We start from the raw sequence: 14,585 nt of genomic DNA on the forward strand, positions 1-14,585 counted from the left end.
GACTGAACCTACTTGTGCAGAAATAAAGACATATCCTAAAATGTGAGAGTTGGATCATTCTGAAAAATCTAGACCAAAGGAATTGGGGAAACTGAGGCCCATGGAGAAGAAATTATATATTTATTCACTGTTAGTTAATGTCAGCACTCTACTTAAAACTAGTCTCCTAAGTTGTAATAACATTCGGTGCAATTCTTGAAGCATAGTGCTCAAGTTCCACAGTTTAAGAAAACCTGTATGTGACCCCCTCATTCAGCTGTGTTGGCTCTGGGGAAATGCCTGCATGAGTAAGATGAGGCTCAAGGATAACATGTGACTATTTGAGAGGGAAGCGCTGCGTCGTATCGACAGGCAGGCAAGGCCCCACTCAGAAGACTGAGAATTGTCTGCTTTGGGACCAGTTTTATCTACTGGCAGGATTTAACAGAGGCTACTTATTCTCCTCTTAAAACCCCAAAGCACTCGAAGTCAATATAACACCCATGAAGAGGAAAAAATGATATATTCTGTACCAGCCTCATGGAGGTGTCATCAGTCTTTCCCAGTCCCGAGCCTACGTTTCTTTTTACATTTAACCTACATTATGTTACCCTTAATGACTAACAGGGAAGAAGAAAAAACTGCTTGTCCTGTCAACATTAAGATGTTAACTGAGGAAAATGCAGGTGCAACATTTTTACAAATCTCAGTGGGAGGAAAATAAAAACCCCAGGAGCTCCACTTTTTCTACAATAAATGGTCTCAAAGCCATGAACTGAGGACAGCCTGTCTGTTCTATATGGATGTGAACAGCTGCTTTATACTTTCCATCAGCAGAGGAGACCTGACTCACCTTAACTACGCATCTGTTCCATAACCCCTAACTCTTATTGTTATGACAACTCATTTTGTGGGAGGCTTCTGGGGCAGCTGGGTCACCCTTAGCTCAAAGAGCCTACGTGATTATCACGACACATTGCACATGTACGTCTCTGGACTGTACTTAGTACATTCTGATTTTTACTGAATACAACAATCTTGACTTTGTTTTCTAATTCACAGAAAATCAGAGCCCTTAATTTAAAGGGATATGGGTAGGCTAAGAAAAGCAGAAACAGGAGAGAGAAGCTTGCTTAGAGATTTCCAAACTAAAGTGTCCTCAAATGTACTCAGTGTCTGCATCATGCATTAGGCAATTAATCATGGTCCACTTTACATCTTCTGAATTTACTGCAATAAGCACTTTCATGGATTCCTCATTGTCTCAATTTGGTTTGATAATCCTGGATGTCAGAGATAAGTTCACTACAGTATAGGCACACTGCCATGAACATTTTAAGTGCTCAATAAATGTGTTCGCTTGACTGGTCCCCACTTCCTCACCATCCATTTTCTTTTACCTCCCTGAAATCTGGCTGCCACTCCATCATTTTACCAAACCTTGTGAAAATCAATGACCACTTTATTTTTTGTCCCTTTTGTCACACAGCACACAGGACCTTATTTCCCCAACCAGGGATCAAACCTGTACTCATTGCAATGGAAGCATGGAGTCCTAACCCCTGAACCACTAAGGAATTCTCCAACGACCACTTTACTCTTAAGTCCAAAAGTCTTTTTATCACATTTCATTCTTCTTGACTTCTCTGTACTACAGCCCATCTTCTCCTTGAAATGTCCTCCTCCTACAACATGGTTTTCCTGAAGGCTGAATCCTAGGGCTCCTGTTTATCCACTCCTATAGGCATGTCCTCAGGAAGCAGACCCAATTCACAGACTAAACCATCACCTCTACATACATGATGCTCAGACTCTACCTCTAATCTTGACTTCTCACACAAAGGCCAGTCTCATAACTCCAGTTACCTCCTGGGCATTTCTACTTGGAGGCCTTGTCACTATACTAAAGCTAATCTTAAATTCACCCTTCAAAACCATGTCCTAGTGGCCCAGGATCATTAGCAACTGCACGAACAGGTGAGCTAGGCGAGGCTGGGTATGGCTGATTCCAAGACATTAGAAAAATAAAAGGTCAAGTTGGGAGACAACTCAGACTTTTGAATGCTTCAAAACTCCGAGGAGTCATCAAGTTCTGAATCCAAGAGTTAAACACAGAATGAAACAGTGTCTTACAACATCACTCAAATGAGAAAAGAAATCAGACCAGCAGAAGACTGCTGGCAATGGCCACATGCCATAACATGCTTCAAGGATTTGGTAATCTCATCTTTTCCCCCTCATACTCCCAGCCAAATGGACACTTCCGAACTTTAGTCCTTTGTTCTGACCACAATACCCCAATTTACTATTGCTGCTATATATCATACATGGACGTTCTGTTTATTTTTTTTCTTTTCAAACATATCATTTTGTATTGGGGTAGAGAAGGCGATGGCACCCCACTCCAGTACTCTTGCCTGGAAAATCCCATGGACGGGGGAGCCTGGTAGGCTGCAGTCCATGGGATCGCGAAGTCAGACAGGACTGAGCGACTTCACTTTCACTTTTAACTTTCTTGCATTGAAGAAGGAAATGGCAACCCACTCCAGTGTTCTTGCCTGGAGAATCCCAGGGACGGGGGAGCCTGGTGGGCTGCCGTCTATGGGGTCGCACAGAGTCAGACACGACTGAAGCAACTTAGCAGCAGAGCCGATTAACAATGTTGTGATAGTTTCAGGTGGACAGTGAAGGGACTCAGCCATCCATATACAATACACGGATGCTCTGATGTTTCTTCAACCATACTCAAAGCTGAACTCATGACTCATATTGCAAAGCCTTATCTTCATTCCTCAGTGCTTTATTTTGGTTGATGCTATAATATTCCTACCAGTCTGGGCTGTATTCTGGATTATCTGGGAGGACACAATGCATTTATGAAGGTCCTTAAAAGTAGAAGGGGAAGGCAGAAGAAGCTAAAGTCTCAACTCACTGTTGCTGGCTGTGAAAAGTAAAGAGTTCATGAGCCAAGGAATATGGGCAGCTTCTAAAATCTGGAAAAGGCGAGGAAAGATTGTACCCCAGAACCTCTAGAATGCAGGGAAAAGTCTGGCTAACACCTTGATTTTAGCCCAATGTAGGACTTCTAACATACAGAACTGTAAGATAACCATGTGTGTTGTTTTAAGGCATTAAGGTCAGGATAATTCATTACAGCAGCCACAGAAAACTAATACACACTCCTAGAGCACACCTCTTCTCTCTGAGATGCAGTGCCTTACAGAGAAAATAATACTTGCAACTGACAACCATAGAGGGTTGTACAAATCAAAATAGGTACCAAAAATATTCTAATTGTTGCTGAAAATGTCTGCTTTAAAGTACTTTCTTTACATCCACCTCATTCATTCTTTTAACATGTACAGACACTGTCAAATGTGCCAGCATTAGGAATGCAAGTCTGAATAATGAAAATTCCCTATTCTCAAGAAGGTTATAAGGCATTAGGGAAGCCAGAAAAGTTAACAAAAAATTAGGAAGTAACACGATGCTTACAATATCCAGTAAACATAGGTGGCCTGGGAGCATGTAGGAGGAACACCTAACCAAGTTGTGGGTCCAGGGAAAAGCTCTCAGAGGAAATGATGACTAAGTTGAGACCTCTAAGACAACTAAGAAATAAAATAAGTGTCTGTGGGGAGGGGGTTGGGGCAACACACAAGCCAAGGAAAAAAGTATATGCGAAGTCCTAGAAGCAAAAATGCACAGGTACTTCAGAGGAAAACCACGTATTCAGTGTGGCTGGATCACAGACATGGAGAAAGAGTAATGGGGAAAGATAAAGCAACTGAGGTATGCAGAGCCCAGACTATGTAAGTCATGTAAAACATTCTACTCTTAATCAAAAGCAACAGGGACCTAATGAAAGGCTGAAAGATGTAATCCACTGGTTTGGAAAGCAGAAAGTGAAGGGAGGCAAATTAGAGGAAAAGAAACCACATGAGTTAGTTCTGACCTACGTCAAAAGTAAAGGCATTCTCAGGACTTCCCTGACAGTCCAAAGACTCCATAATCTCAATCCAGGGGACCCAGGTTCAATCCCTGGTCAGGGAACTAAGATCTTACATACCACACAACATGGACCAAAAAAAAAAAATTAAAAGACACCAATTTCTTTAAGGAAAAAGTTAAGGCATTCTCCATTCTCTCACTCATTTTTCCATTTCAACTAATACTTTTCTAGAGCCTACTGCTGTCCTGTGCTAGGCACCAGGAATAAGAAGGATTCCTGCCCTGGCAGAGTTTAGAATGTTTTGCAAGGAGACACTTATTAACCAGGAAGAAATGACAGGACAGGTAATTAATGAGATATGAGAAGTGAAGAAAAGATGAATCTAAGATGACATTTAATTTCTCTTTGGGGCAACTAAGTAGCTGGTGGAGCTGTTTGCTGAGACGGGGAACATTACAGGTAGAATAGGCTCATCTGTGGGCAGATGATGAGCTCTGTTTTGGATGTTCATTCACTCAAAGGACATTTACTGTCTGATGAGGAAAAGAGCAGCTATCTATGTGACATGTCCTATAGAACTCTGAGTACAAAGATCAGGAAAGGAAGAGAAGGATGTCAACAGGGAACGGGTAGGATTTACTCTTCTACCATGATAAGTACAAATGCTCACCTCAAAAGTGACTATATACTCTTTCAATGGCAAGTATTTACTTAGTACCTACTATGTGAACACAGTGAACAGACAAGAGACTAAGCCTGTCCTCGCAGAGTTTATATCCCAACGATGCCTGCCAGAAACGTGCAGTCCCACATATACAACATGCCTGCCAACGTGTCTGCTGCCAGAGGTTGCACCCTCATGTCTCCTCTCGGGGCGCTCCATGCTTCTAGGAAAATAATTACAGCTGAATATGCTGCTCCAGGAAGGAGATTTTGCTGATCACAAGGACAGAAATAAGGACACCTCAGTTCTGGTTCCGAGATCCTTTCCTTAGTCTTTGTGTCCCAGGACTAGAGAGTTTGCTTAATATCAGACATAACATGGCTCAATACCAACCTTCTAGGAGGCCTAATTATTTTAAAATGTGTGCAGACTTATATTGCTCACAGGGGAAAGCTGTCTGAAAAGTTTTCCCATATTTTGATTCTTTCCTAAGCACTAAGTAAAGTATTAGAAGTGGCATATATTGGGAATTTTAAGTAAAATCTTACAGTTATGGAGTGATATTATATAAAAGGACTTGGAAGGCTGCAAATGAACATGTCTTCTTTGTCTTCAATCCTCTCCTTGACCCCCAGAAGCCTGGCAATGTGACAAAATCTTGATCTGATAGAAAAAATACTGGGTTATTTTGGGCTCTTCTAATAACCCTAGAAGCACAGACTTGTAAAAGAACAAATGCTACAGAAACTAAGGTTAAAGGATTTAAATATAAAAAGGACAAGAATATAAAACATGTGGCTACCTAGCCCTTGCAATTTTGAAGATGTAAGACCCATAGGGCCTACCCATAAGGATAAAAGGTTTTAGATTAAGGCGTTTCAGAGAGAAAGTCACCTCCTGTGGACTGGAAAATGAGATCTGGGAAAGGGAGACACAAGCTATGCTCTCTTGAGTGAAAGGAGAGCTGATCCCTGGTTCCTGATAGGTACTGTGGAAATATTTATTTTACACAACCGCTGACATGAGGCAGTGCAATCCAAGTGTCCTCAGAGAGTCCCCACTCCAGCATCTGACAAGGAGTGAATACTCTGAGCTAGGGCCTGTTGCCCCACAAACAGTGATCATGGCACAACTCCATATGCAATGGTGATGGCAGGGTGGTGGAGGAGACACACAACTCCTCTGCTTTTGCACATGAAATGTGGAGACGCAATGCTGGCTGGCACAAGGAGGACAGACAGTAGTTAGGAGTCACAGTACTGCACCCCTAGCCTGGACAATGGGACAGATGGGATGCATGGTAGCATTATTTGATCTGAGATAAGGGAGTCTGAACAGCAGTGAATAATAGTGAGAAAATATCTTCACGTAGTTTTTTATCCCAAGGCCAAGTGACTGGGGTCTCCCAGGTAGGAGGCCCTGCCCACAGATACTCACTGATAGTTTTCTGACCTTTAGGTGTTGCCTAGGGCTTCAAACTGGAGAAGGCAATGGCGACCCACTCCAGTACTCTTGCCTGGAAAATCCCATGGATGGAGGAGCCTGGTAGGCTGCAGTTCATGGGGTCGGTCGCTGAGTTGGAATGGGGTCGGTCGCTGAGTTGGACACGACTGAGCGACTTCACTTTCACTTTCATGCACTGGAGAAGGAAATGGCAACCCACTCCAGTGTTCTTGCATGGAGAATCCCAGGGATGGGGGAGCCTGGTGGGCTGCCGTCTATGTGGTCATGCAGAGTCAGACACGACTGAAGCGACTCAGCAGCAGCAGCAGGGCTTCAAACAGACCAGGCCAGGGTATGATATTTTCTGAGGCACAAGGGTCTATAAAAGTCTGGTACTTGCCCACCCAGACTGAGTGGTATAGGGGAAGGGCAGAAAAGGCCAGAAACACATAGTTGCACAAACTAGTTTAGTCACATTCATACAAAACATTGAAACAGATAATGTACGTATTTAGCTTACAGCTTGGTTATTAGTAACTGCTAATAACACCAAATAGTATTACTCACTCACACAGATATACTCATGTATAGATACGTACACCTACCTCAACTGCTTTGGAGAAGGCCAGATGGTCACTGTGCTTTCTGGGCCAAAAGAAGGTCAAGGGTGCTGGGCCCAGCTAGGCAGGGATCACTCTTAAAAAGGTCACTTCAGCAGCAATGTAGACATTGCAGGGAAAAGCCAAACCAAGGGACTATAATTTGAGGATGTTTACTTTTTTCATATCCAGCCAAAGATGGGCAAGGCAGGAGCCAGAAAGCAGGGAAAAAGAGTACGGGGCACTAACAGCACCATGGATGGCAAACAGAAGGGGCCAAGGTAGAGCAGTTTTCTGAGGCCAAGACTCTGCACTGAGCCCCTGAGTCTACAGGAGGGACCTCTCAAGACATCCTCCTGCATGGGACCTCCTGCATGCCATTCACCCCAGTTCCTACCCCATCCTTGTCAGAAGGCCTAGCATGAACCGAATCCCTCTGTCCTCAATTTCACATTCTGGTTTCTCCTCTCTCGCGTTCCTACACCCGCGTTTTCTTAGTTGATGCCAACTTCCACTAATCCCCAAAGCCACCATTTCAGGTCCTCAGCCAGCCTTGCAGCAAAAGGAGTGTGTCTGCGCCATGGTGCATCCTAAAGGGCTAGTTTGGCTCCTGACACCTACTTCACACACCCAGTTCTGTTCTGGCACAGTCAACAAAAAGCAAATGCCTACTCTGAGCATACCTGGGCTCCTCCATTTTGTCTCAAACAGAAAGCACACTATTTAATAGCTTTCTTGTTTTACTTAAGATAATGCCATTTTTAGACAGCTAGGAAATGACTTCCTTAAAACCCAGTCATTTTACCTTGCGGCATCCACTCACAAATTTACTCCCTCTCACAATAACGTTGCACAACAGAGAACATATACTCTTGAAAATGACACTTTAAAGTGTGAAAATGGAAATGTTAAATGAAAAATAATATGCAAATGAATAATAACAATAATATAAAGTGAAATCAAGTGGGCCAGAAATCAAAGAAAAATAAAATTTTGAATTAACTCTCTAAATGGGCAACAGTCTGATCCCTGTTATGTGAAAACATACCTCTCACCATTAGGCCCCACTCTGTTGATTAATTTTTCCATGGCTTCCTCTGTTTCCTTCAGTTTTTCTTGCAGTTGAACAAGCTCAAAATTGGCTGAAAAATAAGCATCAATCTGAGAACCATCATATACAACCCCTTAAGCTCTTTTCTGAAACACAGCTGGCTGTGACATTCTACAATAATCCAGGCTGCTCCTGAGACTCAGAGAAGAGCCTGACAGGCTGTGCACCTAATCCAATCAGGACACAAAGGGTACTGAGGTCTAGGTACCAAGATATAAAGGATACACGTTGAGAAACTGATGAATAAATCACCCGCTCTTACACACAGAAATACAGCAGGACCAGCCAAAGAAACACCTACAAGTGAAAAACACAGCCCTACACAGTCAGCCAAGAAGAAATGAAGGTAAACATCATCTTTCTAATTCAAATAATACTTGAGGATGAAGTACCAAATCTGGTAAAGGTCTTCAGAAAAGGTATTAAAGCCTTGAAATGAGTACTGTTTCATCTGTACCTAAGATCTGAAAACATATGGAAGATAACAGTTTAATTCTTCAAAAGAAAAAGACTTGAACTAGGTCTGACACATTCGTGCCCCAGGTTTTCCACTTCAGTCATCTGTGCTTGAACTGTGTAACCTTGCCCTCTTCTCAAAAAAGGTCAGAAAGGAGCACATCTACTGAAACTAATGCTAAGGTCCTAAAAGGAGAACAAAAAAGTAAATCACTCAATCAGTACATGAAATAAACTTTAAAGCAACAGGAAAATAAAATGTTGTTCATTATGTAGATAATCTAGACATTCTGTTTCATATCTGAGTGTCATCCCACACAGATATATTTAGAGGATCACTATAAAATATAACAATTCAAGCACTTTTTAGTACTTTTATAACATATTTTTCTGCATCCAATTAACACCTGTGCCATGTAAATGCTTGGGTTATTTTTATTTTGTGTATGATTCAAAATCAAAGAGTAAAAAGTTGATACAACTGCTACTACATCATAAGACAGCTGCTCTTAGGAATTCATTTTATTTACTTCTTTCTGTTTTAAATGCATTATGTGACATTATGAATTTGTTACTCTTTAGCTCACAAATCTTTTTCAAAAATTTTATGATGTGTTTACCATCACTTTTGGTTAGACACTATCTCAATTAAGAATACAGCAAGGATTACAGTCACTTAAATCTGAATATTTAAGATTTCAGGATGCAGAAGCCACTGGGATACCTATTTTCATAGTGACTCTAGAGTAAATACAAACAGCAACTATGGCTGAGGGCAGATGCTTCAGTAGCGCAGCCTTTCTTCATTTTAATGATGTCTTTCTTTTAAAAAACCTCTGATGAGGCTTCAGTATCCACAGGATAGTTTGGCCTCCAAGGCCTTCAACAATACAGCTTAATTGACCTACTCTTCATGCCTTCTTTCACACAGCTGCCCTGTTTCAGGCTGTGTCTTACTCAAGTTCCCTATCAGGCCTCCTCCACAGCTAGACACGATTTCCCAGAAGGCTTTCACCAACTCCCTTTTTTCTAGGCAATAAACTTTTCACCAGTTGTATCTTCCTAACATTCATCCTAGACTATAAATTCTCAGAGTGAAGAGTCATGCCATATACATTTCATTTTTCCAGAGAGCATAGAATATGCTAGTTGGTCCATAAATAATTGATGATCATGTTTCAAGAGTCAGAAGTATTAAACTCTATCCCTAGATCTAATAACTTACTTTGGCAACTGACTTGATCTCACTGCCTCAGTTTTCCTCTATGTGAAATAAAGAGATTTGCTGCCAATATTCTGAAGTCTGGAAATGAGAAGAAACCCATTCTAAGTGTAAAATATTAATTTGTAATATATGTTAACAAAAAATGAACGGACAGTTCTGTACTTTGCATAACTGTCTGTCCCTTAAAAGCCCAATATCAACATGGAAACTTTTGAGAATTCCCAGTGTGTGTTTGTTAGTTGCTCAGTCGTGTCTGACTCTTTGCAACCCCATGGACTACAGCCCATCTGTGGAATTCTCCAGGCAAGAATACTGGAGTGGGTTGCCATTTCCTCCTCTAGGGGATCTTCCTGACCCAGGGATTGAACCCAGGTCTCCCCCATTGCAGGCAGATTCTTTACCATCTGAGCCACCAGGGAAGCCAGCTAAGGTAAAAACACCATCCGATTAAACTGGGACAACTTTTGAGAAATGCTTTTAAGGCATATCCACAGACTGTCACTCTGGCTGCTTTACAGCTGTCTGACTCAATGAAACTTATGAAATACTGAAAGGGCACTCACTAATTTTCCTGTGGGTGTTTCCAGGTGTGGCAGTAGAGCACTTCCGATCCTCTGCAGTACTTTTCCCCCTTGAGAGCTGAGAAGTGAAGGAGGTACAGCACATCAACAGCAGCTCAGAACCTCAAAGTCACGGAACCCCTCATATTAAATTAAAAAAAAACAAAAAGGTTGGGAGAAATCAAATCAAGCAGCAACGTTAGAGAAACACCTCAAAAAACAAAAGCCAACAGAAGGTTCCCAAGTAAAAAATTACTGAGGCACAAGAAAACACTCTCTTCACAAGTCATGTGCTTTGCCCATGCTCACTGAAGACTCAACCTAGGCTGCCAGTAGAATTCCTAGGCAGGAGAAAAGTGACCTCGTACTCGAGTTAGGAGGTCAAAAAGAATCTGCTTCCTCTGCTTGCAGCGCTAAGGCCTGTGGCCTGCCTAGACATGGAACTTAATTAGGAGTCTACTTTCAAAAGGACCCAAATCATGTCTCCTCAGAACTAGGAAATATCAGGCTTAGTTTCAGGATGTGGCAGTTCTGTTTCAGGAGAACCACTACTATTAGGATTTCCCTGGTGGCTCAGATGGTAAAGGGCCCGCCTGCGATGCAGGAGACCCGGGTTCAATCCCTGGGTCAGGAAGATCCCCTGGAGAAGGAAATGGCAACCCATTTCAGTATTCTGGCCTGGAGAATTCCATGGACAGAGGAACCTGGCAGACTATAGTCCATGGAGTCATAGAGTCGACACGACTGAGCGAATTACTCCAACTGACATTAAAAATAGCACTCCTGGTAAAAGGAGGAAAAAGTGGTGTTGGCACAGTCACTATTTGGCCTCAGTGATTACCTGGAAATCACAATGCCAACCCTAATGATAAAGTTCTTCTTAGAACTTCTTTATGCCTTTACAGCTTGCAAAGATGCCCAGTCAAAAAACCAGGTAGGGCAGCAAGAGGGTAGGCTTTGAACTTTATTGCTCAATGGATTAGGAATTAGAAGGATCCAGGTTCAAGCCCTGCTTCTACATTTTTAGTTGTGAATTCTGGGGCAAATTATTTGGGTTCTGAGTGAAGATTTTCTCATCTATGAAACTGAGATAACAGCTATCTTAAGTATCTTCTAAAGAAGAGGCAAAATTTAAAGAGACGGTAGATTTGAAAAAGGGCTCTGAAATACAAAGGGTTTTAATGCTGACGATGATTCTCATTATGATGATAATAGATTTTCACTGATGTAATACAATCAGGATGATTCCACTTACCTTAAACAGAATGTACAGTATATATAAAAAAATTCCAAAACCATAGATGGGAATAATTTGCCCCATCAGGCCTCTTCCACCACTTCCTGCTCCAGCGCCTCCACCTGATCCCTTGGCCTTTGCAAAGGCTTCTGCGAGGTGAGACCTCTGGAAACGAGCCCCAGGGGTCTGGCCATCTGAGGGTGCCTGCTGCTGATGCATCATAGGTGGAAATCGACCCAACTTCCCTGAGAAAATAGATGAATCAGTCTTTATTTCTTCTACTATTTTAAATACAGCTATTTTGAAACACGTCACATACTGAGATACAAATAATAGAAGCCAACTCAAACAAGTTTAAGAAAAAACTGGAACTTGATTACAAGGATTTACAGGTATCACTAGAGTAATAAACACTATGTGGCAATCTCTAGCTGTTCACTAAACCCATTTTTTCTTCCTTTTTTGGTCCACAGGTAGATGACATTTTTCAGCTTCCCATACAGTTAAATATGGCCATGTGAATGAGACCCAGTCAAAGCAAAGTGAATGACAGGTGCCAGTTCAAGGCCTGGGCTATACAACTTCTCATGTGTTGAATTCTGTGTTCATTTCCTTTCTTCAGGCTGGATGCTGACACCTAGGGAGGCATTTGGGAGTCAAGTGTTGAAAATGGCAGAGCCTCTATCAACCCAAGTTCCTGAATAACTGTGTGGCACAGAGCCTTCCACTGTCGCCATCCCACCAACTTAGCACCATCTGGACCTGTTCATGTGAGTAAGAAATAAACTTCTATTGTGTTAGGGCCATGATATACTGTAGAGTCTATCTATTAGCGCAGTTAGCCACCCCAACTAATACATGTAAGGAAATGCAATATATATAATTTTGGTCTCAGAAGAGAATACAACTGGAAATAGGAAAGCCATCAGGATTCAAGACAGCTCCTCTCACACTGTACCTCAATCATTCCCCCTCTCTATGGGGCCAGAAGGCTTTTTTTCCCTGTTACTTTGTTTTTTTCTCTGTTACTTTATACTAGCTTCTCCTTGAACATGAAGATGTTTACCCCCAAACCCTTCAATTTGCATGTCCTTCAAGGGGTCAGCAGATTGGTCATAACTCCAAATTCCCTGCAGGAAGATTGTGAGGGCTTAGCTTGGGTAGGTATGTGACACTTTCCAATCAGCGGCAGCTGAGCAGACAGGATTCGTGTAGTACAAACAGGGTCACAGGGGCTCATCTCTGTGGGTGGAAGAACAGGGCTTAGAGAAAGGAGCGCACGTCAATTTTCTCACAGTTTTCCTCCATCGGGGAACCAAACATAAACACCAACTGTCAAGCCTCCTCCAAGTCATAGGTGAGAAAGAAAGGAAGGTCATGTCTTCAAAAGCCAAGTAAACAGGCTTCTGTGGATAAACCACTGACAGAAAAGACTAAGGAGCAGAAAGACTTCCTGATTCAGGCTCTGAGAATACAGACTATATGGTAAAAAAAAAAAAACTGGTGGATTTGATTTCAATAAAACTGTGGATTTCTGTTCAATAAAGAATACCATGAACAGGGTTAAGACAGATGACACAGAAGGAAAAGCTTTTGCAGTATCTAAACTTGACAAGGCATTAAACCTCTGGAATAGTCAAGGAATTCCTACAATTTAATATGAACATCAGAGGAAGCCCAATAGAAAAATGCCCAAAAGATATGAGTAGGGAACTCACAGAAAGAGAAGCTCAAATGGTTAACAAGTATATTAATAGATGATCAAAGTAAAACCAACAAGAAAAATACTAATTTAAACAATGAGATAGCACTATACCTATCAGAAGGGCAAAAATCAGAATGGTGGGTAATAGCAGGTACTGGCAAGATGTGGGAAGCAAGCACGCTCGTGCACTATGGGTAAGAGTGTACACGGATGCAGGCATTCTATTAGTGACACGGCCGTACTTAGTGATGTTAAGGGTATATCCTATGATCCAGTGATCCCACACTGATGGATAAGTTCCAGAGAAATTCTCAGATAAGGCTGTCTATATCTGAATTCAAGCAAGAGGCTTTATAGACCTGTGTGAGAATGTTCCCTGTGATGATGTAGTAGGGAGCCTGAAGGAACTTTAATCTCCATAACTGTTAGAATGTAAAATCAAAATGGAGTAGATACAAACATGGAATTTCATGTAGCTTTCAGAAAACACACTTTAGATGTACCTACAGAAGCATGAACATATTTTTAAAAGCACAGCACTGAGTTATACAATAAATAAGCAAATACCATGTGTAAGCTAAAGACACACCATAATTATACTACATTATCTTTCAAACAAATATGTAGGCATAAGAACATAAAACAGACACATTAGAGTGGGTGCATATGAACAGGAGAAAGGAACAGGCATGTAGACTGAAGGTAAAGGATTAAAAAGAAAATAATGAAGAAAGCAAGCCTGCACTGACTATGTTAATCAGATGTGATGAACTGAGGACTATCTTTAAGTCAACCTGCTGCTCCTGAGGTGAGAGAGAGTGAGTGGGCAGGCACAGAGTGGACAGCTAGCCACTGGCCAGGAGCTGCCCTCTGCTTTGTACCTTCTCTTGGACAAGCTCCACCCCAATGATCCTCTTTTCCCTCCTGTTAATGACTTTGGATGACATGGAAATTATGAGAAGCAATGCTTCTTTTTAAGAGGAGGTCAGCAACAAAACCACAGCTTCAGACAATAGAAGAAAGACAGCAGGTCACTACCCCTTATCCTGGGTGCCGCGCTCATGTGCACAGTCACTCAGTCGTGTCCGACTCTTGAGATCCTATGGACTGCAGCCTGCCAGGCTCCCCTCTCCATGGGATTCTCCAGGCAAGAATCCTGGAGTGGGTTGCCATTTCCTCCTCCAGTTGATCCTCCCAACCCAGGGACCGAACCCAGGTCTCCTGCATTGGCAGGTAGATTCTTTACCACTGAGCCACCGGGGAAGTTTATTCTGGGTGCTGGTGACTATTTTGCTATTAAACTGTCAAGGATCTTAATAGTTTAAATGGTGACTACTAGCTTTAAGGCTATCATGCACTTAGAACAAATACTTAGCCAGCATCCAAAAAGCTAACCATCTTCTTGAGTGAATCTGATATATCTGGAGATTACTGTAGATTTACTGTCTGTAGTAATATGTTGTTGAGTTCCATCTTACTGTACTGAGAACACCATTTTCAAAACTTGGCATAAAACAAAATATAAAAAATTAAAACCAAGTAATGGCACAAAAGGCTTTATTTTGCATTTCTAAAATTGAAAAACGATGATGATGCAAAACATCACACATTTCCCTCCCCCCAAAACTTATATAGCTCCATCAACCAAGAAGAT

At 41.9% G+C, this 14,585-nt stretch overlaps 1 protein-coding gene across 3 annotated transcripts in view; it reads right to left on the reverse strand.

Moving 5' to 3' along the window:
* Nucleotides 1-14,585, reverse strand: part of RIC3 (RIC3 acetylcholine receptor chaperone) — a 64,414-nt gene that overhangs the window by 18,989 nt on the left and 30,840 nt on the right. For all 3 annotated transcript variants that reach the window (XM_070383880.1, XM_070383878.1, XM_070383879.1), the window contains exons 2-4: nt 11,245-11,471; nt 9,993-10,068; nt 7,686-7,779 (exon numbers count right to left, since the gene is read on the reverse strand). In XM_070383880.1, the coding sequence (XP_070239981.1) occupies nt 7,686-7,779; nt 9,993-10,068; nt 11,245-11,471 (397 nt within the window). The remainder of the gene's footprint in view (nt 1-7,685; nt 7,780-9,992; nt 10,069-11,244; nt 11,472-14,585) is intronic.

Source organism: Bos mutus, chromosome 15 (assembly GCF_027580195.1).
Source record: "Bos mutus isolate GX-2022 chromosome 15, NWIPB_WYAK_1.1, whole genome shotgun sequence".
In the NCBI taxonomy this organism is placed as follows: Eukaryota; Metazoa; Chordata; class Mammalia; order Artiodactyla; family Bovidae; genus Bos; species Bos mutus.